Genomic DNA, 26,064 nt, shown 5'->3' with positions numbered 1-26,064 from the left:
GAGTGCCGTCGCCTTCTGGTACACTAGGCTCCCCTGGGGGACCATCACTCCCGGTGAGACCAAGGTTGGTCGGTAGATCTTTGTATTCAACATTAATAGGGTAGGTGACGAGATCAGCTATCGAATAGCTCCCAACGTACCATCATTGCGACTGACCATGATTGAATTTCCCTGCCGAAGATAGGATGGATCGTGAAGAGATGGTGGGGGATACTAGAAAGAAACGGGCTCCGAGGGTCATAAAAGAAATCGGTCCCGCAATCGACGACTGAATTTGATTCGAGTGCAAGTTCTTCTCTCGAGCCTTTTGTCCCGTCACTGGCCGCAAAAAAAAAGAACAAGAAGAAGAAGTCAACCGCAGTGACAGGGCTAACAGAGCTGGGAACCAGAGCAAAAAGCTGTTTTCAACTTCTTGGTTGACGTCGTAAAAACAAGAGAGGAAATAGAAGCAAGGAGAGACAAAGCTCAGAGCAGAAGAGCGCACCTGCCATCGAATTGCCCTAATGATAAGGCTCGCCACCCGAGTCGGACAAAGATAGAACAAACAATCAAGCAATCAAGCATGACTCGCGAAAGCAGCCGGCAATCGCGACTAGTCGAATGGGTACCGTGGTCGCTCGCGAACCATCGCAGTTGAATCACATTTGCGCAGATCAACCTATAATATGCGGAAGATCTGCATCTCTGGATGTGAAGTTGGTTCGGATAGTGGGGTGAAAAAAGAAGACAAAAGATTGACAAACCCAGGTGTCGCAGGGAATTCGTAGCGATAGGTTTCTCCAAGGCTGAGCGCGCAGAGGAGATGCAGGGTTAGCGAGTTGATTTAGTCCTAAATGGTAAGTAGATACCTTAGCCTGACCACAGGCGACGAACCGCGTCATCAAGAACGCAAGAACAACAAACCGAAGAAGCAATTATGAAAGAGAAGTGGGCCGGCAGCTGAACTCGCCTCACGCAACAACTGCCCGTGTGACTCCCACCACCACCACCACCACCGCCTCCTCCCCCACTCTTGCCCTTCAGAAAAGCTTGAAAAATACCATCGTCTTTTCTTGACGGGAGAAAAGAAGACTAATGTTCTGTTGGGAAGTAGGTGAGGGGGTCCACTGTGACAATGGTAAATAGCAATGAGACCGGATGCATCCGCCCGAGACTAAGAGGAAACCTTGAAACAGCCCTGCCATTCCTGTTTAGGCAGGCTGTTCTCCGGCCCGCGGCAGTGCCCGTGCTGCACGGGCCGTGAGCTTCGGGGTCTGAGCGAGAGGCTGGCCTGCACTAGTGGTTATCAATCAGTACAATTACTGGATTCAAGGGGAGCATGGTAGTAAAGCCAAGGGAAGGTCTCTCAAATGCATCTCTGCTAAGCAACAGATCCACAGACAGCTGCAGCTTGCGTGACCCCCTACGCGAATTATAACACCAAAACGGAAGATGGGTCGAGTCATCCATGCCTTAGCCAGATCCAGTAGTTGTAATCATGGCCACCTGCATTGAGTATCTGAACCAGAAATGAAAGGTCATCTTGAAGGATATAAGACGAAGGAAGCACGGAAGCAGGGGGAAACAACTTGAATTTGTCTCCAGGTGAACGAATTCTTGTCTTCTGTTATCAAGAGATCTTACCATCGGCGTGCCTCGGCGATCCGGCCATGTTGTCCGGCGGCTCAGAAAGCGAGTTCACACGCAGATAACTCGCACTCATTCTCCCGCGTCATGGCATTTCCGTGCCTCACGTGCCAGCTGCAAGTCGACTGTGGTTTGAAGGAAGCGTCGAGGAGATAAGCGGTGGTCCAGATCACAGAATACCGAACTCCCCGTGTAGACTAGTCCTCAACAGCATCCAGAACTCATAGAGTGAATCGGGGACCTCGCTTAATTCACAAACCTTGCATATGTCCTAGCGCCCCTACCATTTCACCGCATGGTGGCTGACGTGATACCATCCATGCAGCACGGGGTCTCGTATCTGCAATACCAGGAGATTGGTAGTCACTGTGGCTGCAAGAGTGAACTACACCAAGTCTATACAAGACTGCTCTCCATACAAAAGAGTGGGATGCATATGACTCCTCCTCATAGCGATTCGGCGCATACATATTCAGGACAAACTTAGCCTGTGACAGACAAAAATTCCGACACCAGACTTAGAATCGCTCCGAGGAAAACAATGAAGGAACTGAGCTCGCCAAGGAGCTAGTGGCACTTTAGCGCCAGCACTGCCACACATTCGAGTGCTGCTCCAGCCTCTCATAGGCAGCGAAATGCGTGGGGCTCGCATCCCTCCTCCCTTTTGTTCGACTGGAATAATAGGGCTGGCAGGACACGGGTTCAACACCCCGCAGCGATTTGGCCAGTGGTGTTGAAGAACAGTTGGAGGGCCTGAATAAATGGTGGGGGTCCGTTCTTGCACGGTTCGGCAGGGCCGAAAGAGGCTCACATATGGGGATAAGGGTTCAGTTGGGCAGAAGGATTATGTGGGCCCCTCGAGCCCCAATAAATTCGAAATAGAGCTGAGGACCTAGTTACAACACTTTTGCACCGGACTGAAGGACTTCCCGTCGCAACGATCGAAGCCAGTGGAAGTGTGAAGACATATCTTCGTGAAAAGACAAGTCGCCGGCATCATCGAGCATCCCCACCGCACCTGCCGCCCGGAAGTAGAACCATGCCCGCAGATGCGGATCACTGGCAGCGGCGGCGCCAGTTATACAAGCCCATGTAAGAACCGCGGGGAAATGTCGCATCCATACATCGTCGTCGGTTAGGGCTAGCACATCACGGAGATCGCTGGCTAAGGCGTCTAGGTAGTCGGCAAAATTGCTCGTATTCGCCCCGCCGCTTATAATAGCGTGGAAAATCCGGAACGCCAAGGAGCAACAGTGGCACACGGGGTCATCGTTGGTAGGAAGCGAGATCGCGTTGCCTTGTGCCGCGTTGCAACCCCAACCAGCCGTCGATTGATGGACCACAAGCTGAAGTTTGAGCTCTTGGATGTACTGGAACAATGCTTGAATGGAGCGACCGGGAAACTCCGGTGCAGATCGGCTGATAAGTGTGCTGAGAACTCGTTCCTCGAGGCCAGGTGGTGGCATGGGCGGGCAGTGCGGTAGAGGTCTTGAGTCCATGTCAAAGACTATATCTGAAATAACATCGTTCCTGTAGTCCGTCAGGATTCCATCTTGTTCATGGCAGAAGGGCCGACGAACACGTAGATGAGAGATGCTGTTAGTCCTTCCAGGCCTAGTTTGTCCAAACCACCCCTTAGCTGGACGATCTTCGCTAGACCAGCTCGATGCACCTCAGCGGAAGCTCGATCTCCGGTGAGAACCTAGTGTATTGTTAGTTTTACCACCTGTGGATGGCGAAGTCACTTATGTTGCATACCGCGAAGAGTGCCAGCGGTGTGATTGCAGCTATCGTGCGGTCATCTAGCGCTGTTTTCGGGTCGGATAGACGCTTTTTGACCGATTTGATCAGTTCATTGTAATGATACAGGGTAATTGTACTCTGCTGGATTCCACGGCGGAGATCAAAATTGGAGGAGCCGGTAAAGAGAGTTGCGTGGAACAAGCAAGGGTCGCTCATCGCACCTCTCATCCAGGTAGTCTGCAATTTATAAGAGCTAGATCTATCGTTAATTGGCACGCGTGTGGCATTGTGACATTCGACGACTGGGGCCCAGGGGCTGTCAGCGCAAGCCAGAAGAGATCGAGAGGGATGTTTTACAGTGCTTGATTAGGCGTGGCATATACCAGCGAGAGGCGATGGGATAGGAATCTGAGACAGCTGGCGCCTGGATAGCCCACGAGATATAAACTTGACTCTCCACAGCGTCCCAGGAGCTAGGTGTGAGCTTTTTGGAACTGCGCGTGTGGTGACTCTCAGTCACCAGCGCCTTTGAGCTCTGGTTTGGGATACTTTCTGCGACGCGGTAAAGGGCATAGGAACACACTCGCTCAGCCCTAGAGAGAATAGATTAAAACGCGCACCTAGGGGGACATAAGGCTGAAGACAAACTTTTGGCACAAGGAGCAAGAGGGGTAGGCTCTGTCGCATTTTCTTTTTCGCAAGCGACAAGACTCGCAGGCAACAAGCATAACCTTCATCTTGAAGAAGTTGAGAGAAGCGGCGTGGTAGAAATGAGGCTGAGAGTGTGACCGCCGCGGTGAGCCTGGAGAAGATAAGATTAATCTGGGTCCATGATGAGTCTAGCCGTTTTGGGTCGTCAGGCAGCCTTTTCCTTTTTGAGACAACATACAAAGCCACACTTCCTTCACGGCTGGCCTCAAACTACCCAAGCACAAACACAAGCGACGATGACAACAATGAGAAGTTATCAGTCCAATTTATGCCACCAATTTGATTCTTTTCCTCTCGGGACAAATTGAGAGGCGACTATCGCTGGACGCTGAGGTATAGATGCCATGCTTTTGCCGGGGGAGTCACCTGCATTTCTCCCGTCTTGGTGTTGTGCATAATGTATAGAAAGTGAGAAAGCTCGTCAATGGGGCGATGTTCCTGACTTCCTATCCTTTTTTTTCGTAGGCAAAACGCCTGCCCGTGGACTGAAGAACCTCACAAATAGTGCATATTTCCCGGTCTGTCATCTACGCGAAGGCGTAGCAAAGACGTCAAGTTGAATGAAATGGCGAGGTAGTGGATTTATGTAAGGAATATGGAGGTGGGGGAAGACGGAGAGTCCCCATAAACGGTAGACTGTAGTGACCAGAAACGCAGTAAGTGGTGATGACACGGTCACACTGTGAGGAATTGCAAAGTGGTAACCTTTGGAATGCATTAAGCCAACTTGTAGAGATTATATAACTCTAGTCCCGGGGATGATTCATGTGGGGATCAGGGAAGCGCCGAGATGTGATGGGATGTCTGTAGAGTATTAGTAATAGTGTATGCAGCCGTACTATTGCATCTTGTGTGTATTGTAAGTCGAGAAGATATTTTGATGAACTGCAGTCAATTCGGACAATCATGGGGTGTCTAGTATACCTGTGACATGTTGATTGATCATCTGGATCGATAGCCAGGAAGACAAGTTGCTCTGTGAAAACTGACCTTCCATCCATGAGTTATATATGCATCCCTACCGTGGGAACTTTTTATTTTTTACCGAAGGAAACCGGTCGCGGGCTATAGATCGTATGACTTATCATTCAAGAACCCTCGGCTTGTTTGAATGCTTGTTGATCCCCTCGTACGAGTAGAACATGGCACCAAGGGGAGTAGCGGATGACTAACGGGTGGACTAGCCCGCCCCTAACATCCAACATCTAAGTTACTGAGAGAATCGATCTTGCCTACAAGCCAAAACAATACTTCACCGATTTCGCCGTGAATATTCTGAAGAGAACCCTGAGGTTGACGGAAACACGGCTTTCTAAGTGATCGCGAATCTAAAGACATCTGATTTAGTGACGCTATTGGCTGCAAGAATACGGTAGCAGCTGGAGGCCTGAGGATTCCCAGTCCTGACTATTTTGGTATTAATTTCTTACGTTTTTTTGTCTGCTAGTGACTCAGTCACAGTCAGGCTAGGAGTTATTGCTGTCTAGAATCGCCCCCTGTCGCCCACTAGCATAAGTACTCAGGTACAGCGGGGGTGTCTATTCCAGAAGTAGCCGTGGGAAGCTTGAGGGACGTCAATCTAGAACAGGAAATCCGCACTCGTATAAATTAGCGGGAAAGCGGATCGTTGGTTATGTAAGATTTGTGGATCCAAAAGTACCGGTGGGTCGGTTGTGCCCAGTCCGTCTGTAAGATTTCAACTTTGACTCCATACATCAATGGCCAAAACTTATACTAGGCAATGCGGTGGAATTCAGCAGTTAAATAGAGCTCCCCTGGTCAACCTTGTATAATACAAGGATCCGATTGGCAAGAAGTCGCGGCTATGTATTAAATATTGGTATCAATGTGACAAAGGTTTACTAAGAACGAATCGAGATGATGCCAGTGTAACATCCTCAAGTTTAGAGCTTTTGACGCTCTTTTCGGACATTCAACACTTTGACGACCGAGAGGAGAATCAAGAGATTGGTCTAGAGCCTCTCTATTCATCACCGCCACAGCAGCACTCAAAGCAAAGCAGGCCACAGCATCTATAATTTTCCAGCATTGTTAGCCGAGTCCAAAAAGGCAGAAATGGATAACATACACGCCACAGCAGACATTCCCGGCTTCACCACCGCCACGTAAGTTGAGTTCTGTTGCTTCATGTGTCGTCGCCTTGAGCATGGTTAGTCCGCCATATAACCACTTTTACGAATAAAAAAAGAGAGAGAGAGAGCTGTTCATACCGGCATATTAGCATCGAGAGCTTGGGGAGGAGCTGGAGAAAGTGGTTGTTGCATCGTCACAGTCTGGGGGTCCCAAGTGTGCTCGGGAGCTTCATTCGTAGAGGGCCTACTAAAGGGCGTCAAAAGCCAACTCAAAAACTGCATGCTGCGTGGTTTTAAAGGAAGAGGACAAGAGGAATCGATAAGACAGCACAGTCTGTAGTGGCTACTCGATCGGTGGCGACGACCTTTTATAAGTTTCCCGGTCAGAATCTCCAGTCAGATCCCAGCAGTCGTTAGCGTAGGCTTTTCTCAGGAGACTTCAAACGCGGAGTTGGTAGGTTGTATTGCTAGAATAGACTCCACCCAAGGCTGCAGATCATTGGCTTCATTGGGATCTTGCACAAAGGAAGCTGTGTGGCTCATTTCAGTTCGACAAGACAGGGCTGGTGAGGCGCCAAGGGAAATAAGAGGTGCAATGTTCTCAAGACCTCCCAACGGTAAATTCCACCGGTAGTGTGTAGATTATCCGGACGAGAAACACAAGGTCATGTGTCTACCCGAGTGGGAAAGACCAGGGGAACAGGCCAAGCCACTAAAAGCTGCCATGAGGCAAAGAAAACATAAATACCCTTTGTTTTGACTCTCTCTGCGTGGAACTTTAGTACTAACTTGATGGCTGTTTGGGGCGGAAACAATTGCCCAAGTGCAGGAACAAGTATTCTGCTTTTTCAAGAAGAATTCCATAATGCGGCCTCCGCTATGTTCTTTGAAACGTGGCTTCCTGGTGTTTTGTCACAGAAGATGATGCTTTATCGTGTGGTCCAACATGAAGACTTTGAATTCAGGCAATGATTAGTCATAGTCGTCATTTTGAGAGACATATAGGAGCCAAATATGAGAATGTCTGTGGAAGGCGCCGCCTTCTCGAACGTTTCCCTTTTTACGTGGTTGAAGCCTCGGGAGGGACTAAAAGTGGATCAAAAATATGAGCGGTACTAAGGTAGTGGAGCAAGCGCAGGTTGCGCAAATGAAACCAGGGAATTGACCCTTAGGGCCGCGACCCTGAAACCATGGCGATTTTTAACTTTTTCTAGACTTTCTGCATCGTGGCTGCTGCTGCATGCCGTAACGCTTAGATGTCGATATGTCTGTCGCATGTGATAGAATTGTGCCCCTGTTTTTCCTGGCACAGCATAAGGCCGAGCCACAGACTCAACAATCACATTCTTTCTGCTTTTCCCCTGAGCCACCATTGCTAGCGACATGGGCAGGCCCCCCTCAATTACACCCTATACGCAAAAGCTTGCGCGAAAAACCCATCGAAAGTCTCGCTATGGGTGCCGCAACTGTAAGCGGCGAAGGATCAAGGTTGGTGGCTGTCTCAAGCTATCCTCTGCCTCAGGCAGTCAGTCACTAATCAACCTTCTCACAGTGCGATGAGATCAAACCGCATTGTACCAATTGCATACGTCACGCAATCGATTGTGATTACAGCTCACAACCCAGAGCTGCCAGCAGCTCGCCGACTGAGATTAGTTCCTCAAACTCGACTTCTTCGGACAAAGCCGATGGCGACTACACCTACATCTCATCCACCCCGACGAACTTCAAGCCGCCCACGCGAGCACATGGCCCTTCACGCACCTCGGCATCTGCGCCCTACCATTCTGCTCCCCCCTCGCATGAAATTGCGAAGAGGCCATTCGAATTCACAGCTACCGACATGGCGCTCTTTCATCATTTCCTGACTTCTAACGAGCTAACCGCCGTCCAACCCCGCGCTCAGCAGCAACTCTGCCGGCTAGGTTTCTCTCATCACTATGTTCTGCGCCTACTGCTAGCCTTCGCCGGATTCCATCTGGTGCGGAAATCAGAGGGCAATCCAAGAGTCCAGTACATGGGCACGGCGACAGACTACTTTGCTGAGGCCGACCGTCACCTGGAGACGGCGGTGCAGGAGGTCACGGCGCTGGTCCCGCAAATCAATCCCGAGAATGCGCCTGCGATGTACGCGTCCGCCATCTTCATCTTTCTCTCCTCCTTGGCCAAGGGCCCGCAGCCGGGCGAGTACCTGGCCTTCCGGGATGATGGCGGGTCTGGGAACTTGGGGCTATTTCTAGGTGTCCGTTCAATTCTAGAGCTTTGCCAAAACGACATCCCGACCGACGTTTTCGCCGTTTCCGGGGACGAAAGCCCTGATTCGGATACACCCGAAGGTGGCGACCAGGCCAGCCGGGACCCTGCTATTGGTGCAGAGTCCCACAATTACGAATACCATCTCAACTCACTGCGCCAGCTTCTAGCTATTTATGTGCCTGACTCGAACCCTCGCTCTCCCAGCTATCAACGGATGTTGAATCACCTTCACTACTGTCTTGCTGCTGTTCTGGGTCCCGGTCCCCGTTCACCCGGGATGTCTCTGTTCCCGCATATCTTCGCCTGGCTGTATCAATTACCAGATGATTTGGTACACGATCTGCGGGAGCAAGAACCGATCGCTCTCATCCTATTCTCGTTCTTTTGTGTTCTTCTACACCAGCTGGATGCTGTCTGGTTTATTCACCACTGGCCGCAACATATTGTCACGGGTGTTTACCGGAAGCTCGATGCTGCATTCCGACCGTTTGTGCAATGGCCGCTAGACCAGCTTGGAATCGGTGATCCGAAACAAGTCCTAGGAACAACGACCGACCTTACTCCCTACTATAGTACGTCGGGCTATTGGTGAAACTTAATCATGTGGTCCGTTCGCATAGCGATATAGAATTGCATTGTCTATCCTAATAATACATGCTCAAGAACAAATAGACCCCCTGCCTCCCAGCGCACAAGGCTGAAATTTTGCACTTTAATCAAGTACAAAATCCCGTAGGCACTATCGGTCTCAGTCTAGACACAGCGGAAACTCTCCGCCGAAGAAGCATCGCCTCGTATATACTTCGCCTGAGCAGGATAAGGACACAGGATGCGCGACTGCTTCGCCCCATCGGACCCTGTGTACTCCACAGGCAGAGTCGCAGGGGCTGTCCCGTTCTCCACCCACAGTCTTAGGGCATCGAACGTAGTGGTGGGCTGCCCGCCCACACCGCCCGAGCAATGCCCCAACCCGGGCGCCTCGAAGAAGCGATAGAATTCCTGAACATCGGGGAAGAGATCCGTCACCGCGTTGTAGTAGAACTCGGTGTCCTTGGTCGGGATACTGGGGTCGGCCTGTGTTGGAGTCCAGTGTTAGATCTTCTCTTCTTTTCGAGTAGCAAACGGTATAGACATACCATGCCATGATAAGTGATGAGCTTCCCGCCCGCGTTGCGGAACTCGCTCAGGTCGGGATCAGCGGCGTTCATGAAATCGGTATACTCCTGGCTGGCGAGGTGGAAGGCCCGCTCGTACTCCGCGCGAGTCATCTTGCTCGTCTCGAAGCTGGCGTTCTTGGCAACAAACAGGTTGAACCAGACATCCGCCTGGGTGCTGTTCTGGCCGGGCACGGAGCCATAGCTGCTGATGTCGGAGCCGGGATTCACCCCGTACCAGAGGAACTTGCCATCCTGCGTCCGCGGGCCGGACCAGGCGGCGTCGGCGATGATCGCAGCACCTTCGCTAAGCGCAATTGTTCGATTGAGGGTGGAGCAGTGAAATGTCTGGTTGACGGAGGTATACGGGCTGTAATCGCACGCCGTCATGTTGGAGATAATCCCGTCTACAACCCCATCCTTGGGATCACAGTGGGCGATAGCCTCCGCCGTCAAGAAATTCAACTCGCACGCCAATGGATGAACCCCACGCCACTCCCTCATCAACAGCGGGTAGTACACCGCGGAGACAAACTTGGTCCAGGATTGTGCGGGCGCGGACGCCGCGATGCCGTCGTACGCTGTTGGATACCGCTGCGCCAGCATCAGTCCCTGTCGCCCGCCCTGGGAGCAGCCACTCCAGTAGGAATAGTTCGGATTGTGTCCATAGAAGCTGCGGATCAGGCTCTTGCCGATGACTGCTTGGTCGTTCAACGAGCGGGAACCCAGATTATGCAGCGCCGCGTAGTCGACGTTGCCGGGGCTTTTGAGTGCCCATGAAGTTGGGAAGGCCGCATCGCCCAGTCCCGCGTCGGTAGTCGTCGCGGCGTATCCTTCGCCGATCGCCCCGCCCATGAAGAACTGGGACAGCACGAAGCGACCGGCCTGCCAGCCTCCGCCGCCGGTGGCTTGCAGGCGGCCGTTCCAGCCGTGGCGCGGGAGCCAGGTCTCCACGGTGATGCGGTCGTCGTACCCCGGGTGCGTGTATGTGACGGTGATGTTGCAGAACTCTGCATTGCGCAATTCGACGTCACCGTGGTTGTAGTTGAATGTGGCCGGGACGGTGCGCGTGTAGTTGGTGACCCAGGCGGCTGACAGGTTGAGGATTTCTGCGCCGTAGACGGCTGGGGGTTGAATCGCCGAGGGCGAACAAGTGAGATTCATCTCTGAATGTGGAATTTTAAAATTGTAAAATCTAGGGCAGTGGGATCACTGAAATCACTGCGAAGATACAACCCGGAGGCTTTAAACGGTCAAGGTTATGTGATTTTTACTGAACTCAGCGCCCGGAACGTCTACTTCTTTTTATCGAGAAATGCACGCATGACCGTCATGAATCTGTTCTCTCATCTCATCTCAGGGAATCCTTCCCTTGCATAGGATACGAATGCGAACTACTTACCATTGCACTGGATCGGCAGTGGCGGATCATTGCTACCCGTGACGACTTTCGGCTATGCTCGACTTGGACCCGAGGCCTCGACTTGGCTTCCTGATTTGGCGGGCGGGTTTTCCATACAGGGATATTCGTGTTCGCGATAATTCCATACCCGTTGCCAAGCATCATGCCCGTCTCCACTCAAAGAACTGAACCCGCGGGTCTCCAGGAGCCAACAATCCTCCACCGAATCGGCTGCAAGGCCAATATTTGGACTTTACTCGGCGAAAATGTGGATCCATGAAATTTGACGCTATGGATATGAGTTATTGTATAGACAACACTTGCCTCTGATCTGTGTGGATCCCAGCGCTCATAGTTGAAAAGTCAAGTACCCTTACCACCAGGCTCATGTAACGCAAATTAATGACGGCTCCTCGTTTTAGGATATGGGGGAAAGAGTGCGGATGAGAATTCCCATCGATATGAGGAGGTTGCCCGGTGAGATCTCGTAAAATTCGCTTTCCCCTGGGACAGACTCCCACAGATTTATGTTCACGCAATATATAAGTAAGCCATGCCACTAGCGTTCTCTCTACACTTAACAGGCAATTGCCCCTGCGACCATTGCCATTTGTTCTTGAGCCCGGCAAAAATTGCTTAGCATCATACAAGAATATGGGTCAACCTGGGAGGTTCGCATGGGTCCTGGGGTCGAGTCTCCTCAGCATTGGCTCTCTGATATGCCTTATCATTGTTGCGATTGGTTGCACAAAGCCCAAGCAGGCTAAGGATCTCTATATGTTTCGAGTAGGTCAATTTTGTCTCGCAGGGCATGAGAGAAACCAATTGACGAGGTTTATAGATCGAACTCAAAAACCTTACAACCTCTCCAAGCTCCATCCTTGATACCACCCTTCAGGATCTCACTGGCAGCCATGTGAAGCAATTTGTGCAAGCCTTGCAGGAGGCGAATCAATCAGAAACCTTGCACGATTTTTACTCCATCGGACTGTGGAACTACTGTGCTGGCAACAATCCCCATATTGGAGTCTACAACACAACCTACTGCTCGAAGCCCCGCGGTGGATTTTGGTTTAACCCGATCGAAATCTGGGATTTGAATCAAATCCAAATAGAGAAGCATGTCCCTAATCGGTTGCAACAGACGCTGGATATCTATCAGAGAGCTTCCCTATGGATGCAGATCCTTTACCTACTTGCCATCTGCACCAGCATCGTCCAGCTGTTGGTTGGCCTTCTGGCCTGCTGCAGTCGGCTGGGAGGCTGCTTCGCCTGGCTTCTCACGGCAGTCTCCCTCCTGTTTACTCTCGCCGCATCCATCACCTCCACGACGCTTTTCGCCACCCTTGCGGGCACATTCAAACTGACCTTCAAGTCCTACGGAATCTACGGTCACATGGGTCGGCACATCTACGCAGCCACCTGGCTGGCGGTCGCATTGTCCCTCTTAGCGGCGGTGTCATGGCTCCTCAATTGCTGCTGTTTTCGGGGCGACAAAGCGCGGCGTGAACCGCCCCGAACCATGGGTCCTGTGGGTGCGGCAGACAGCGCTTACAGCTATAGACCGGTTGCCGTTGGCAAACGTTCGGATGTATCCGACCACGCACCTTTACTCATGTGCCCTTCTCCTCCGCGGGTTCACGGCGGGCAGGATTATCGCCCGTATCAGCAGCAGCGGCAGCAGTACCACAACCCTTACCAGAACATATATCTCGAAGCCCACGAGATGCGCTGACACTACTGCTTCAAATTCCCGCGTCGGTGCAGCACTGCGAACACCAACCTGCTCATGATGTATATCAAGCTCTTGTGCGTTGATTGTATTCTGTATCCAATTACCCCAAAACAAATGGGTCTCTGAATGGAAGCCAACTGTCATAACATAGCCCCTTCAAGGGCTGAAGAGCTTCAGGCCGACCGCTCGATGGAATGCCCAGTCTGGACCTGAGGTGGGTAATTCGGGGCAATAATAGAGACAGATTATTCGAAATCGCATGTGATGGCAAGAGTGACCAACATCCAGGTGGTCATGAAGCTTGTGAACGACTCGACCATGATGCGTTCCTTGGGGATGTCATGCATAAACGGAAGGAAAATCACACCCTCTATTATAGCACGGTGCAGTTAAGGTAATTCCGCTTGCTAAATAGCAAGCATATGACTTTTCACATTGTAAGAAGATTTTATTCAACTCAGTCTAGAAGGGTAGTGATACAGTCCAGGGATATAGATGAGGAACAGCAACTCTTTCCCTGTGGAAAATGGCTATGTTCATCCGGCTTATTTCCACCAGTCGGCCCCAATTCCTTGACGTAGAAGGTGCACTGTCGAATGACAATCAACACATCGCACGCTGAGACTAAATGAAGAGTCATCTAAAGGGTCTCGAACAGCAACGAGGTATTTGCCTCTCACACAGCACAATATGTGTAAGGTGGTCCTACCAGGAACACCTCGGATATGCCGGCCAAGGGCGGGGATCAGCCTCGGCTAATCCTGCTGACAGCCAAGTCTCAACCCCACACCTGTGCTTACCCTGTCAGCCTCTGCACCTCAATCCTGTTCTGTCCCTTTCTCCAAAGCTTTGACTGACTGTGACGCTAGTATTACCCCCAGTCAGGAACATCGGAACCAAGTCCGACCCTGATTTATCATACGGCTGCCAGGCTCTCTGAGAGAACATGCCACTGTCACCCGAGATCCAGGACTTCATCCATGGGTTCAAAAGCCGCTGGGACCCGTCTGTGAATGCAGCGTGCGAGCGGTTCTTCGAGACCTGCCATGCATCCCTTCCTCCTCCGGATGCGGAGCCATCGATCGCATGTGAGAAAGATGTCAAGTACGGGCCGGATCCGCGACACCGGTTGGATGTATGTGCAAGGCTATTCGAAACGTCCAGTGAACGACTGTAGATCTCGACCAGTCGCAAGATTCGTGGCTGACGGGTTTATGATAGATTTTCTGGCCCACCAATGCATCCACGACAAACGCGACCCTCCCCGTTGTCGTCTACTTCCACGGCGGTGCGTTCAAAGCGGGCGATAATACTATCACGCCGCACCTACATGCCAACATCGGTAAGCTCCCAACCATGTCGCGCGGCCTTCGTTGCGCTCGTTACTTTAACGCATAGTCCAGCTCTTTGATAAGATCTGATGAATCATTCCCAGGAAAATTCTTCGCCGACAACGGCATGATCGGAGTCCTTGGAACATATCGCCTCCTACCCGACGCTCGGTTTCCAGACGGCCGGGACGACGTTGCCGCTGCCCTAACATGGCTGCATGACCATATTCACCAATACGGAGGCGACCGCAACTCCATTTTCGCGCTCGGGCAAAGTGCCGGCGGTGGCCACCTGGCCATGGCTCTATACGCGGGGAGGCTCATTTCCGACGAAGGCCGGAACCTGGTGCGTGGGGTTTTGCTCCTAAGCGCCGCGTTGGAGTATGATCTGGGGAAGGAGGATCGGCGCAGAAGCATGGAGGCGTACTATGGAACGAATGGCCATGAGTTTATCCACGCTCATTCAGCCCTTGGGGCTTTCAAGAAAGTGTCCCACGAGGACGATGAAGCTGGAGGGACAGCGCCCGACCTTTTTCTTCTGCTGGCGGAGTGGGATTTCGAGGAGTGTGTCCGAGGTAATTTGGATTTCCTGCAGGCTTACAATAAGCAGCGGCGCCGTGTTCCGCGGTTTGAGGTACTGTCAGGACACAACCATGTCAGCTACTGTTTGTCTATTGGGCTGCCGGGTGATGGGGTTGGTCCGAAGATCGTGGAGTGGGCGAGGCAGTGTTTGAAGAAGTGAGTGAGGTCTCCATTTTATTATGCTCATGGAGTTCTACTCTGTGCACAATCTAAGTGTGTCGGCACCATTGAGTACAACGTATAGGGATCTTTCCCAAAACTTGCAAACCCTACAAAAACACGTGTTCCATCTTGTGACCAACCTTCTCAGAGCCCAATCTAGGCTTGGAGGGTGACAGATCACAGTAAGAAGGTTCCTGATGCAGCAGATTCCAAGCAGAAGAGATCTATAGATGATAAGATAGAGAAATTATAGGTCACTACACCATGCGCAGTGCAGCTTTGGCTCCATTGAGGCTGTACATGCGGATCCACGTCAGCACTAATCCTGTGCGCGTAAGCACTAAGACCATTCTGATAAGCACCATGGCAAGGCTACTAAGCACTAACCAACCCACAGATTGCCTGCGCCCCGCCTTGGCAGGCCTGTCACTCTCACCGCCAAGGACGCGGGATCGACATCATCGTAGAATAACTCCCCTTGGCTTCTCTCGATGTTCTCTCACTCGCACTCATACCTCTGCAGCGGTGACGCTATCATCCATCACACAGATGGCAACTTTAGAAGAAAGACACCCCGAGCTCTTCAGACCCGTTAGCAACGAGTCGCCCCGAGGCAAGAAGCGAACCGTTCCTTTGGAATGTCTCTGTCTGGGCTTCAACCGGACAGGCACGGCGTGTAAGCACACCTGCCACTACCTAGAGACACCAACGTGCTGATGAACTGAGCCAGCAATGTGCAGTGCCCTCGAGACCCTGGGCCTGCCCTGCTGGCACTCCACACAGTTCCTGTCGACGCGGTTCGGCGACATCGAGATGTGGCAGGAGGCCGTGGACCGGAAGTTCTTCGGGGCAGGACCCAAGTTCGGGCGTGCGGAGTTCGACCAGCTACTGCACGACTACGGGGCAGTCTCCTCCGACACCCCGGCCATTGCCTTTGCAGAGGACCTGGTGAAAGCGTATCCAGAGGCAAAGGTCGTGCTCGTGGAGCGCGACATCGACTCCTGGTACCAGAGCTGGATGGACACAGTGATCAAGAACACGTATTCCCCGGTCGTCACACTCGTGTGTCATATTGATCGCTTCTTCACGCGTCCGATCGGCAATATCCACAAGACCACCTTCAAGGGGTGGGCGGGCATCTCGGGCCCAGAAGACGCGCCCCTCAAGAGCAAGGCCAAATACCGCGAGCACTACGCGCTCGTGCGGCGGGTGACGCCCAAGGATCGTCTGCTGGAGTTCAACTTGTCTGATGGCTGGGAGCCACTGTGTGAGTTTCTGGGGAAGCCCGTCCCGGACAAGCCCTTCCCGCACATCAATGAGAAGAAGTGGCTCGATGAGAAGGTCCAGCTTGTGCTAATGAGGGGGATGAAACTTCTGGCGTGGAAAGTTTTGATTTACTTCCTGGCTCCTATAGTGGCTGCTGGATTGTTCTACTTTCGGCTTATGTGACCTACTGTGCGAAGCTCTCCAGTCTGTCTCGTACTGAGCATATAAACCGCAGACCACAAAGCCTCAATGCTCGGCTAAATATGATCCTATAGCTGGAAGAAACACATACAATCGATCGAACAAAAAAAGACTCTTTGCTGTAGTTGATATCTACCAAGTGTCCCGCCTGTAAAATCTGAATACTATGTATGCTCGATGACGCGTGCTGAAATTGAGAGAACAATACCCAACTCTCTAGTCCCATTCACTTTCCGCCTGAGCTTTCGCTTGTTCAAGAAGGGATTTTAACTCATCCCTCTCACGCTCAATATCTCGCATTAATTCTCCGGATGGATCTAGGCACGGAGTTCTGTACTGTCCTACCGCACGAGCATGACGAGACTTGAGTCTTCGAATTAGATTCTGATATCTCGTCATTGAGAGACTATTGTCGTCCCCATCATCGAATTCATCGTCCCAATCGTTGTCTGAGTCGTGATTATAACTGTCTAGCCAATGGCTGTGCGAATAGTCGTCCGACTCGTTGTCTGACCCGCCTACCCAGTTGTCATCTGAACTCTTGTCTAAATTGTCATCACATCCTTCATCGGTCTGCCCTGACACAAGCGCCTCAGCGGCGTCCGCAGTCCTCCCGTGCCCGAGATCAATAACAACTTGAGCCCCCGCCGCGAGAAGAAGTCGTACAATCAGCATCCATCGGACTTGTTCTTTAGCATCAAGAAGTCTTTTGGATATGCGAGTCAATCTCACGGTGCTCCTGACTCGGTTGGTTGCTATGGCTAGGACAGTACCATGAGGATGCTCAGGCAGAGGCATATTAACGTTGGCCATTCCGACATCGAGCAAATACCGAATGGCTCTGGGAGCACCGGCATCAACGGCGGCGGCCAAGGCACTTCCGTGGAGGCCCGTAGGAAGGGGCAGATTGACGTCAGCCTGGCGACTCTCCACGAAGTATTTCATCAGCTCTAACGCCTTTGCACTCCTTCGCGAGGACCATGCAGCAGCGGCCAGAGCGCTGCCGTACGCCCCATGATGCAGAAGCAGATCGACATCTGCGCCTCCTTCCTCCACCAAGGATTGGCTGCCTTCCAGCCATCCCAGACCAGCAGCTAACACAAGTACACTCCCATAATCGCTTAAAGGTAAACGCAGATTGGCGTCCGCAAAGCCTTCACAAATCAACAGCTTCAACATGGTAAGATCAGTGTTCAAAATGGCGGCTTCCAACGCGGGGGATGTGAAGCGCGAGCAGCTTTGCAATCTGCTCGGCGAGCAGTCATCGGTGGCTTCTAGGGAGCTGAAATCCGTTTTTACTGCTTCTAGGAGAATTCTGACCACTTCGACTTGGCCCTGAGACACTGCTGCCTTGAGTGGTGTGAGGCCCGTCGGCGAATTGGCTTGAGCGGCAATAGAGACGCCTTTGTGCATAAGAACCCGCACAATCGGGCCATGGCCATTCCTTACCGCCACCATCGTGGGACTGGGTCCTATGTCATCACTCCAGACAGGGCTCAGCTCGGCTCTTCTCCACCAATCCAGCAATATCTGCACAAATCCATACCTACAGACAGCCAGAACTGAGCACTCAAAAGGTTCCATGTTCTCCAACGGTGCCCAGAGGCGGTATTGCGCACTGCTGGCTTCCGGGGCACCGAGGAACTTCTCGAGAAGGCCCGTAACGGGCGCCAGGTCGCCATCCATTGCCACAGGGCTGTTCTCGAGTCTCTGAAGGTGCTTGTGCCAGTTGAATGCGCTGTATCGCATCAACACTGGTAGATAATCAACCTCAGCGCCCAGTTCAGAAGGCAGGCTCGAACCTATCAAACGACCCCAGTAGGTCTCACTCAGCATTACCTGCAGACAGACCTTGCTGGCCATCAAGTTGACCGCCACGTTGTTCCAACCGTGGCGTTGTTCAAAGTACTCTGCAACCGAAAGATGCGATACTCTCCAAAAATCCTGCTCCGAGTCTATGACGAGGAGATTGCGACACAAGGAAAGCAACTCATCCGCAGTAATAGGGGCACAGAGTTCCACCCCATCGTGATCGGGATTGACACGGATTGCCTCCAGGAGCTGCAGTCGTGAGAGTGGGGTGTTCACAGCCAGAACCCATTGGAAGGCTCGTTGCGCAAGGCTCCGATCGTGGCTCCCGCGGTCGTACATTTCCTGGTAGAGCCTGTCATATGTCTCGTCGAGTGTCCTCGGAAGCATCCCTAAGCATTCCAAAATTGTCTCGGCACTGACGCATTTCGCCAGCTGATCGAGCTGCAGAGCGGTCCATTGAAACCTGCCCGAACGTTAGCAGCCGCCATCATAGTGCTATGACTGCGCAAAACGAATGTGTGCTTACATTCCATCACATTTCTTTAATAGAGCCGACATCACCGGAGCGTGGAGTTCCTCATTTGTAACTACGTCAGGGATCCTCTGCCTGATATACGTCTGGATATCGTCGTGGTTGTCTGTCGCCTGAATTTCGATGTTCGGGTGGGACTGGAATCGACTTCGCATATCGCCGTCAGGGCGGCTCGCAATGAAGAGTTTAATCGGCCTTCTGCTGACTCGGAGCAATTCCTCAAACAGTTGCAGAAGTTCTTTCCGTGATGCAGGGTTGCACTCGTCAAATGCATCCAGTATCAGGGTGGTCCGGGGATAGAGATTCAAGGACTCGATCAAGAGAGTCTTACAGAGTGCGAGGTCTAGACTTGCTGCACGAATCCGCTGCTCCTTATAGCAGACCCGAAGCTTGGACTGAATGTAGCAGGAGCTGATTTTGTTTGCGCAAGACGACAATTGGCGAACATAGCTCTGGGCTACAGCCAAAGGGCGTGTACGGATATCCTCGGTTCGGTTGCAGTAGAAGTAGGCAAAGCCTTCGTCGTTGGCGGTCGTTCGGAGAGTGCCTTCGACGTGGTCGATGACTCTCGAAGTGAGAAAGGTCTTGCCCGTGCCCGCTTGGCTGCTGTCAGTTGTCGATCCTGTAACCCCAACGCTACTTGGGGCTAAACTTACGAGACCCTCGCAGCCACAGCACGGCTGTGGAGCTACTCTCCTCCCACTGTCGGAAGATACGGTGTTGTAGCAACCAATCTCCTGTTCCCTTTGTCCGGTTGCCGCGCACTAAGTTATGATTCTCTCCATATTTGACAGACGAGATCCAATCTAGGATCTCAAGGGCATCCTTCTCCTCAAGCCTCTCCAGAAATGCTGTCACCCGGCTCTCAATCCGAGGAAGGTAACCCTGAAGCGCCTGCAAGTGTTGCAACATCTTAACGTCTGATTCTGCACTACGTTTACTCTCGCATGCGCTGGCCGTATACCTGAGTTCGCGTTCCTTTGCTGCGAGATCGGAGAACAGCCCCGTGGTTTGATCGAACATCGCTTCTAGCAGTCTTTCCGTAGTCGACTTCGACAGTAGCTTAGTACTGCAAGACAACAATTCCAAGGTAGCCTGGTAGACGTTGACAAGATCTTGGTACAGCGTCTCCTCAATGCCACCATCCTCTGCCGAGTAGATGACCTCGTATACTCTGGCACGGTGTGTGACCTGCAGGACGCGGTCCACAGTGCCAAGTAGAGCGGTCATTTGCTTGTCGAATGCAACAGGAACCTATAAGCCTCGGTCAGAATACTAGCTCCGGGTCTTACAGACAATCTTCCTTCGGTCGTTGGACTGACTGGGCACAAGAGCACAGACAGCAGACCGGAATCCAGGTACCGCAAAGCAGAAGACGAGGGACGCATTGCTATGACAGCCAGGGACTTGCCTCCAGAACCTTTTTGATCAGAACCCATGGCCCTGCCGCCTGCGAGGGCGCAAACGGAACAACAAGATCGCCGATCAACTGCACCCAGGTCGCACATTTGGACGCGTAGTCGCGCACGATGATCTTGTGCTGCCCGACTTCAAATGTCCAGGCCTCCTCTTCGCACTGCTTCTGCTTCTGCTGCAGGACTTTGATAATGACATTCAAAGTTTGTTCCTGCTGCGATGTTGCCGAGACCGGTTCGTAGCCGAATGCCCGAAGTTGGGCTTGGGTCGCAGGCGATAGCTTTCCAAGGGCTTCGCTCCAGAGGTCTCGAACTTGTCCTTCATTGCAATGATCCTTCTCCGATGGTTCATACGAATTTGACTCCTCTGTGTCTTCTTCTTTCGTCACGTGAATGAGCGAGTGTTGGGTATCGTTGTGCTGGATGTGTTTGGGTAGTGTTGCCGAGTTGCCTTGGGAGACATCCTGCGGTTGAAGGTCCTCGGAATGATCGTTTTCTTTCGGGTTCGAATCTCTACAGAGCACCGACAAGGTCGCGCTTTCGTTCAGCTGTTGGTCTGTAGGCTGATTGGGGTTGCGCCGTGTGCGGGTCGAACTTGTGGACCCACGATCGGCATTCGTCTCCTTGTGCCGTATACGATCCCAACCGTGTGAGACCTTCTCCTTCAACCTCCTCATATTTGCATTGACACTTTCGATATAGAACCGGTTCTCTGTAGCCAACAAGGGGCAGAGGTACTCACTCTCAGAACTGATCGTCGAGAAAAGCTGGTTGTGAGTTGGGTTCAGCCGAACGCGGGGCTTGTGCATTAGTTCCAAAGAACTAGCGTTGATGTCGGCTTGCAATTGGCGCGAACTCTCCACAGTATGTTTGCTTCTTACATTTTCTAGCTAAGACGGTCAATTTTCCCAGGTGTTCATGACCTTTCCTCGAGTTTCCAGGCCGATCTGATTCCCTGCCATTGTGCCATTTGCCTTCGCAGCGTTGCAACCGAGGGTTTCCAGTGCTGTTAGGTTGAGGTTGATAGTGCTACTGAGAGTATATGGTTTAGTTATATACACTTAGTTCCACGACCGAACATTTGCCCACACATCTCAAATCTGGTTTAGGATTCGCGAGTAGACTAAAAGGCTTCCTTCCTAAAGTTATTAAAATGAGGATATAAATCCCAAATCTATCTACTGTGGATCCTTATAACAAACCTTTGTAAAGCGGGTTTTTCTCTGTGCTGATCTTCGGCTGGGAATTTTTCGCCTCATATACTACATTCCTACCTATTTTGCGATGATGGGTCGTTATAAAAAGGTTCCTTTGTATTGATCTACTTCTAGTTTGTTTTTTTTTTTTTTTTTTTTTAAGCAGAAAGACATATGCAAAGCAGTAACTTTTGACGTGCCATGGGTAAAAACAACACCCGGTGGTAACTTACGGCATATTACATGCTGCACCAATACATCCTCCGTAGGCCAATGCGTGGTAAGGTCATACCCGTACCCGATCATAATTCGGGGTATATTTACGTATTGATATATTGCTTGCTTGGAGAACCACAACTACCATCTGTGTAGAGATTGAAACACCAATCATCTTGCAGGTTACTCTTGTGTAGTAGTACCGTGAAGACAGAAGGATTGGATTAGCCAGAGCAGCGGGTGTAAGTCGAACAACCACATGAAATGGCCTGAGTGCGGCGGTCACGAAACGATCCCGGGGCGGCTCGCGGACATTCGTGCCATGCGCGCGGATGCAACCCCTGTCCCGGAGACATTTTGCCCGCTTGAAGATCCGAATGCTCATGCTCTCCAGCTAGACACTTCATTTTAGGAACATTATATGAGCTATATCCAAGTCTGCCATTTTCCATTGGTTCCTACCCCGCTAGCCACGCGTTGGAGCTTTGTGGCTTCTTCTCAGAGACACCGGCAATATATCAACATATGAGCACAAAGAGACCTCCCAAGATGAACTCCAACACTTCCTGTGAACGACCGGACCACTTTCACAAGCAGATCAGACCGCCGGTTCGGTTCCATTCGAGCCATTTCCCGCGTTCTTTTCCTTCAGCCCGTACTCCGTTTCCAAATGCGACCGCAACTTGATATTCTTCTCGAAGAAGCAGAGCAGAAAGGACAGCCCGGAGAACCCGATGGAGCCCTGCCACACCACGCGCAGACTGCGGGAGTGCATGTTGATGGTCTCTGCCCGCACTGCGGCTGGGAGTGCACTGATGGTTGCGCTCGAGGCGTACGAGTACGCATTGCCCCCGCTCAGCATGTTTCGTACCGAGCGATCGCTGATCGACGAGGCATACTTGTCGAATTGATTGTTGAAGATGGCAGCAGGCACGGACAGGCCCCAGATGATGCCGAAGCTGCGGACAAAAGCCCACAGGGCCGTGGAAGTCGCCGTGTCTTTTTCCTCGAGCCCGGCTTGGACTGCCGGCAGAAGCACGGGCATTACCGTTCCGGCGCCAAATGCAGCGATTATTTGCGTCAGCGTCCACGCTGCGGTGGAGGACTAGGGGCCGAGCACGGTGAAGGTGCCGAGGCTGATGGTGAGAAGAGCGAAGCCGACGATGTGGAGCAATTTGTAGTTGCTTGTCTTCGAGAGGATCGCGCCTGACACGCCAGCGACGGGGATCATCGAGATCACGGTTGGGAGGAGCTGGACGCCAGAGCGTTCTGGAGATGACTGTAGCACTGCCTGAAAATAGACCGGAAGCATGTACAGGATCCAGAAGCTGAGAAGGCCGTGCATGAAGGTATTGAAGAATGCGATGATCGAAGTACGGTTGCTGAACAGTCGCAACGGGGTCGTCGGTTCTTCCACAAACGGAGTCGCTTGATACAGGACGAACGCCGGACTTCCCACGAGACCGATAATTAGCGGCGCAAGGACGTGGCCTGAGGACCAAGGATAACGCGTGCCGCCCCAACTGAGCGCAATCAGAATGGATACTATTGCACCGACGAGCAGCAGGTTCCCGAGGTAGTCCAAGCGCTTCAGCTTCGCCCCAATGGACATCGCGCGGTTGTAGTTGATTTGCAGGAAGAGGATGAGTAGGCCTAGACCTAACCCTCCAATAGGAAGATTGAGGTAGAAAACCCATCGCCAGGTGGTGTTGCCGACAATGGCACCGCCAATGAATGGGCCCAGTGAGGTGCCTATTGCAAAGACGACAAACAGCAGCCCAATGTATGCGCCTCGCTGCGTGAGGGGGACCAGGTCACAGATGATGAGATCGATGAGCATGTTGATTCCGCCTCCGCCAACGCCTTGAACCGCTCGACCAGCGATTAGCATGGCCTCGCTCGAGGCACCTCCGCAGATACCACTGCCGAGGATGAAGAGGACAACGGAGAAGATCATGGGGTAGCGGCGACCGAAGACATTGGCGAATTGTCCGTATAGCGGTTGGAAAGCTGCTCTATGTAAGATAGAACAGATTAGAGTCAATGACAAACAGGCATCTTTGTGCAAAATAGATATCGTGACATACGTGGTCAAAAAGTAGGCATCGGATACCCAAGGGTAATTGTCGCCAATCTGGAGGTCAGCGACAATGGTAGGAAGGGCAGTAGAGGTGACAGTCCCTTCGAGAGCAGCCAGCAGAGAAGTCACACACAATGCAATAAAGACCAACCAAAATCGGAGATCGTGGTTAAAGGTCAGCTTCGGCGCATCGTCCAAGACCTCGGCCAGTGGTGCATCGACCGACTCGGGAGGACTGTTCTTCGGTTCCATGTCGTTGCTGAGTGAATCGCAAGTAGGAGCGTGTAGTGATGAGATTTCCGGAATTCATGTGAGTCAAGAAATGTGCTAAAGACGAACCTCTGTGAGAAATTCATCTCCGCGGTCTTTTTGAGCTGTTCGGAGACATTTCGCAGAGCTACAGGGTTCCGAGCCCGAAAGTCTTGTTGCTTGCAAAATGTACCCGAACTCGCTGCCTTAGGCATTTAATATCACCCGTTCGCAATTGGACGCTTGTTGGAAACCACACAACGTGCTGTATCTCTATGAGAGCAACCGGTTCTACCGCATATCCAAAAGGCCCGAAGAGTCACTTCAGGCGAAGCGGTTCAGGAAATTGCATAATACCGAGGAGACACGGGAGGTATCCTCTCTGGACTTGGAATGGAAAAGTGTAATATTCTTAAAAACAATTCATTGCAGCCCCAAGAAGTTGTCTCCTTGTCCGTATCATTCTCACAAACAAGTAATATTAATACACCTGCGGATTTTCTGGACAAGCAAGCGTGACGGTGCCAGTCGAGCGGCCCGGCCCCCGGTAGACCCCGACCCGTCGGGAAGGGTAGGTCCGCGCCCACTGCGGGCCTCCTGCTGCACCAGAGCATCCAGAACCGACATATACGTCCCGGGAGCGGATAGAATATGCCCTGCACCTGTCAATAGGATCTCCACGCCGCGGTCGATGCGTTCGAGTAGATTGCAGCTCAGCTGCAAGACGGTTGTTACCTGCTGTACTCCGTCTAATTTCAACGTCGACCCGTTCAGGTGCACATCGGACAAGGGTACAGAACCTGCGAAATTGTCAAGGACGGCAAGCGGGCCGGTCAGGTTTCCTGCGGGACTGTATCGCGCTACCAAGGACTGTACGGCAGAATAAAGATCAGTGAGAACGCTGCGGTGCAGGCGGAGAAGCAGCTGCCAGGATACCTAAGATATTCATCATCCGAATTGCGTGAGCAGTCGGTGGCAGCGCACTCCGGGGGTGGAATGCTACAGACCGACTGGCGATAGGAGGAGACAAAGGATTGAATGATCTCGAGGAATGTCTGTGAACAGCGCATCATCTGGTGCATCGGATGGTCACTCTGTGTATTCGCGACGTCGGACCATTGCGGTCCAAAAGGGTGCGTGTCAGGCAAAGATTCATTTTTGGAGGGGTCGATCTGGCTTATCGCCTGACTTTCGATCCGATATACATGATCTGGCAGTGTGCTGTGAAGCCTCCACAAGTGCTCAACATTCTGCTCCTGAGGATTGACGGCTGCGGAGTTGGTGGGGCCGACTGCTTCAGGCTGCGAGCTCATGGCCATATCGGCGAAAGCAAAGGTGTCGAATACATCCATGCTCAAGGAACCAAGGTCATAGCCTAAATCCCCCTGATTGAAATGGAGGTCTGGCAGATCATTGATTGCGTCCATTTCCAACCTCGCCATGGCGAGGTCGGGTGGCTGCTGGATGGTGGAACAGGATGGTGGGGTCGTGGATCCCAATTCATCGGACGTCTTGTTGGTTTTTCGACGGCAACGAGCCTTGGGATTTGAGGAGCGCGGACGGCCCATAGGCATGGGAGCACTGGTAACACAAGCGAAATGGTTTCGGGCGCAGCGATCACAGACAATTGATATATTCATGCGGTGGGCTGTCCGATCGCAGCGGAGCTTCTGACTGCGGCATCGGTCACAGGCGTGCCTTCGGGATGGCCTTGGATTCCGACTCCCGCTGTCAGATGCCGCGCCGGACGGAGGTTGAGTCATTGAGTTACAAGTTACAAAGTAATATAAACCTTGCTGGAAGTTGAAACTGAATCGGATGCTATAAGGTGAGTACAGTAATATGAGAAAGGGGATGGTGCGTAGTCGTAGGTGGATCACACCGCCTGCTTAGTGAAGCATAGGTAAGTTGGAGAGGAGAGGGGGCGCAATCAGCTGACAAACCATGCTAGCTAAGTTAAGTTACTAAGTGTTGCTAAGAAAATTAGTTAAGTAAATGGTAACTTATCATGTATCCCTAATATATAGATAATACAATGTCGCCGGTTTCGATTACCCAAGAGGGCTAGGACAGGACCGATAGGCTCATTCTCGGAACGGCGCCGTCTCTCCTTCTTTACGATTCTGACCCTTGCTTCAATGCCACTCGTCAAAGAGAGTTCCTGTCGGACATCTTTGACTCAACCATACCGCAAATGGGCGGGGTCACGATCCCGGGCTGAACACCGGCCGTGATCGCGCGGGCCCCACTACATCCGGAGACCAAACCTCATCTGATCGCAGAAGCGGATATAAAGCACAGG

At 52.0% G+C, this 26,064-nt stretch overlaps 9 protein-coding genes across 9 annotated transcripts; 4 read left to right on the top strand and 5 right to left on the bottom strand.

Annotated features, from left to right (window-relative positions):
* Nucleotides 1-2,514: 2,514 nt before the first annotated feature.
* BO95DRAFT_480877 (Zn(II)2Cys6 transcription factor domain-containing protein) lies at nt 2,515-4,121 on the bottom strand. Its single transcript, XM_025590174.1, has 5 exons — nt 4,018-4,121; nt 3,727-3,962; nt 3,385-3,671; nt 3,207-3,328; nt 2,515-3,156 (listed from the first exon to the last, which is right to left on the bottom strand). The coding sequence occupies exons 1-5, from the start codon at nt 4,104-4,106 to the stop codon at nt 2,523-2,525; spliced, it is 1,368 nt and encodes a 455-aa protein (XP_025443906.1). The 5' UTR covers nt 4,107-4,121; the 3' UTR covers nt 2,515-2,522.
* A 3,435-nt stretch (nt 4,122-7,556) lies between these two features.
* Nucleotides 7,557-9,021, top strand: BO95DRAFT_493237 (Zn(II)2Cys6 transcription factor domain-containing protein; the record flags this gene model as incomplete). Its single annotated transcript, XM_025590754.1, has 2 exons — nt 7,557-7,661; nt 7,726-9,021. 2 exons carry the CDS (start codon nt 7,557-7,559, stop codon nt 9,019-9,021), a joined length of 1,401 nt encoding a protein of 466 aa, XP_025443905.1.
* Nucleotides 9,022-9,182: 161 nt separating this feature from the next.
* On the bottom strand, nt 9,183-10,747 carry BO95DRAFT_430356 (putative feruloyl esterase; the record flags this gene model as incomplete). Its single annotated transcript, XM_025584950.1, has 2 exons — nt 9,183-9,503; nt 9,566-10,747. 2 exons carry the CDS (start codon nt 10,745-10,747, stop codon nt 9,183-9,185), a joined length of 1,503 nt encoding a protein of 500 aa, XP_025443904.1.
* Nucleotides 10,748-11,554: 807 nt separating this feature from the next.
* BO95DRAFT_493235 (SUR7/PalI family protein) lies at nt 11,555-12,720 on the top strand (the record flags this gene model as incomplete). The annotated part of the gene is made up of 2 exons (XM_025590753.1): nt 11,555-11,771; nt 11,827-12,720. Exons 1-2 carry the CDS (start codon nt 11,640-11,642, stop codon nt 12,718-12,720), a joined length of 1,026 nt encoding a protein of 341 aa, XP_025443903.1. The 5' UTR covers nt 11,555-11,639.
* An 816-nt stretch (nt 12,721-13,536) lies between these two features.
* On the top strand, nt 13,537-14,882 carry BO95DRAFT_441220 (alpha/beta hydrolase). The gene is made up of 3 exons (XM_025586132.1): nt 13,537-13,855; nt 13,942-14,062; nt 14,156-14,882. Exons 1-3 carry the CDS (start codon nt 13,667-13,669, stop codon nt 14,791-14,793), a joined length of 948 nt encoding a protein of 315 aa, XP_025443902.1. The 5' UTR covers nt 13,537-13,666; the 3' UTR covers nt 14,794-14,882.
* A 210-nt stretch (nt 14,883-15,092) lies between these two features.
* On the top strand, nt 15,093-16,244 carry BO95DRAFT_410111 (sulfotransferase family protein; the record flags this gene model as incomplete). Its single annotated transcript, XM_025584164.1, has 3 exons — nt 15,093-15,128; nt 15,193-15,471; nt 15,526-16,244. Exons 2-3 carry the CDS (start codon nt 15,345-15,347, stop codon nt 16,242-16,244), a joined length of 846 nt encoding a protein of 281 aa, XP_025443901.1. The 5' UTR covers nt 15,093-15,128; nt 15,193-15,344.
* A 234-nt stretch (nt 16,245-16,478) lies between these two features.
* Nucleotides 16,479-20,769, bottom strand: BO95DRAFT_493228 (ankyrin repeat domain-containing protein; the record flags this gene model as incomplete). The annotated part of the gene is made up of 5 exons (XM_025590752.1): nt 20,027-20,769; nt 19,263-19,860; nt 18,601-19,204; nt 17,114-18,537; nt 16,479-17,005 (listed from the first exon to the last, which is right to left on the bottom strand). The coding sequence occupies exons 1-5, from the start codon at nt 20,696-20,698 to the stop codon at nt 16,479-16,481; spliced, it is 3,825 nt and encodes a 1,274-aa protein (XP_025443900.1). The 5' UTR covers nt 20,699-20,769.
* Nucleotides 20,770-21,894: 1,125 nt separating this feature from the next.
* On the bottom strand, nt 21,895-23,765 carry BO95DRAFT_472344 (MFS general substrate transporter-like protein; the record flags this gene model as incomplete). Its single annotated transcript, XM_025589646.1, has 3 exons — nt 21,895-22,538; nt 22,596-23,448; nt 23,521-23,765. 3 exons carry the CDS (start codon nt 23,763-23,765, stop codon nt 22,032-22,034), a joined length of 1,605 nt encoding a protein of 534 aa, XP_025443899.1. The 3' UTR covers nt 21,895-22,031.
* A 431-nt stretch (nt 23,766-24,196) lies between these two features.
* BO95DRAFT_480873 (Zn(II)2Cys6 transcription factor domain-containing protein) lies at nt 24,197-25,614 on the bottom strand. Its single transcript, XM_025590173.1, has 2 exons — nt 24,770-25,614; nt 24,197-24,632 (listed from the first exon to the last, which is right to left on the bottom strand). Exons 1-2 carry the CDS (start codon nt 25,523-25,525, stop codon nt 24,228-24,230), a joined length of 1,161 nt encoding a protein of 386 aa, XP_025443898.1. The 5' UTR covers nt 25,526-25,614; the 3' UTR covers nt 24,197-24,227.
* Between the last annotated feature and the right edge of the window lie 450 nt (nt 25,615-26,064).

Source organism: Aspergillus brunneoviolaceus (assembly GCF_003184695.1).
Source record: "Aspergillus brunneoviolaceus CBS 621.78 unplaced genomic scaffold BO95scaffold_21, whole genome shotgun sequence".
NCBI lineage: Eukaryota > Fungi > Ascomycota > Eurotiomycetes > Eurotiales > Aspergillaceae > Aspergillus > Aspergillus brunneoviolaceus.
The sequence above is the reverse complement of the archived record's forward strand: the minus strand, read 5'-3'. Positions and strand labels throughout refer to the sequence as shown.

Excerpts from the sequence above, each read along its gene's own strand:
- BO95DRAFT_480877 (XM_025590174.1), bottom strand. The coding sequence starts at position 4,106 with ATGAAGGTTATGCTTGTTGCCTGCGAGTCTTGTCGCTTGCGAAAAAGA. Across the intron at positions 3,963-4,017 it reads TCTTGCTCCTTGTGCCAAAA|GGCTGAGCGAGTGTGTTCCT; the intron begins GTTTGTCTTCAG and ends TATTCTCTCTAG. Across the intron at positions 3,157-3,206 it reads ACAGCATCTCTCATCTACGT|GAACGATGTTATTTCAGATA; the intron begins GTTCGTCGGCCC and ends GACGGACTACAG.
- BO95DRAFT_441220 (XM_025586132.1), top strand. The coding sequence starts at position 13,667 with ATGCCACTGTCACCCGAGATCCAGGACTTCATCCATGGGTTCAAAAGC. Across the intron at positions 13,856-13,941 it reads ATCCGCGACACCGGTTGGAT|ATTTTCTGGCCCACCAATGC; the intron begins GTATGTGCAAGG and ends GGTTTATGATAG. Across the intron at positions 14,063-14,155 it reads GCACCTACATGCCAACATCG|GAAAATTCTTCGCCGACAAC; the intron begins GTAAGCTCCCAA and ends AATCATTCCCAG.
- BO95DRAFT_480873 (XM_025590173.1), bottom strand. The coding sequence starts at position 25,525 with ATGACTCAACCTCCGTCCGGCGCGGCATCTGACAGCGGGAGTCGGAAT. Across the intron at positions 24,633-24,769 it reads TCTCCTCCTATCGCCAGTCG|TCCTTGGTAGCGCGATACAG; the intron begins GTCTGTAGCATT and ends TCTGCCGTACAG.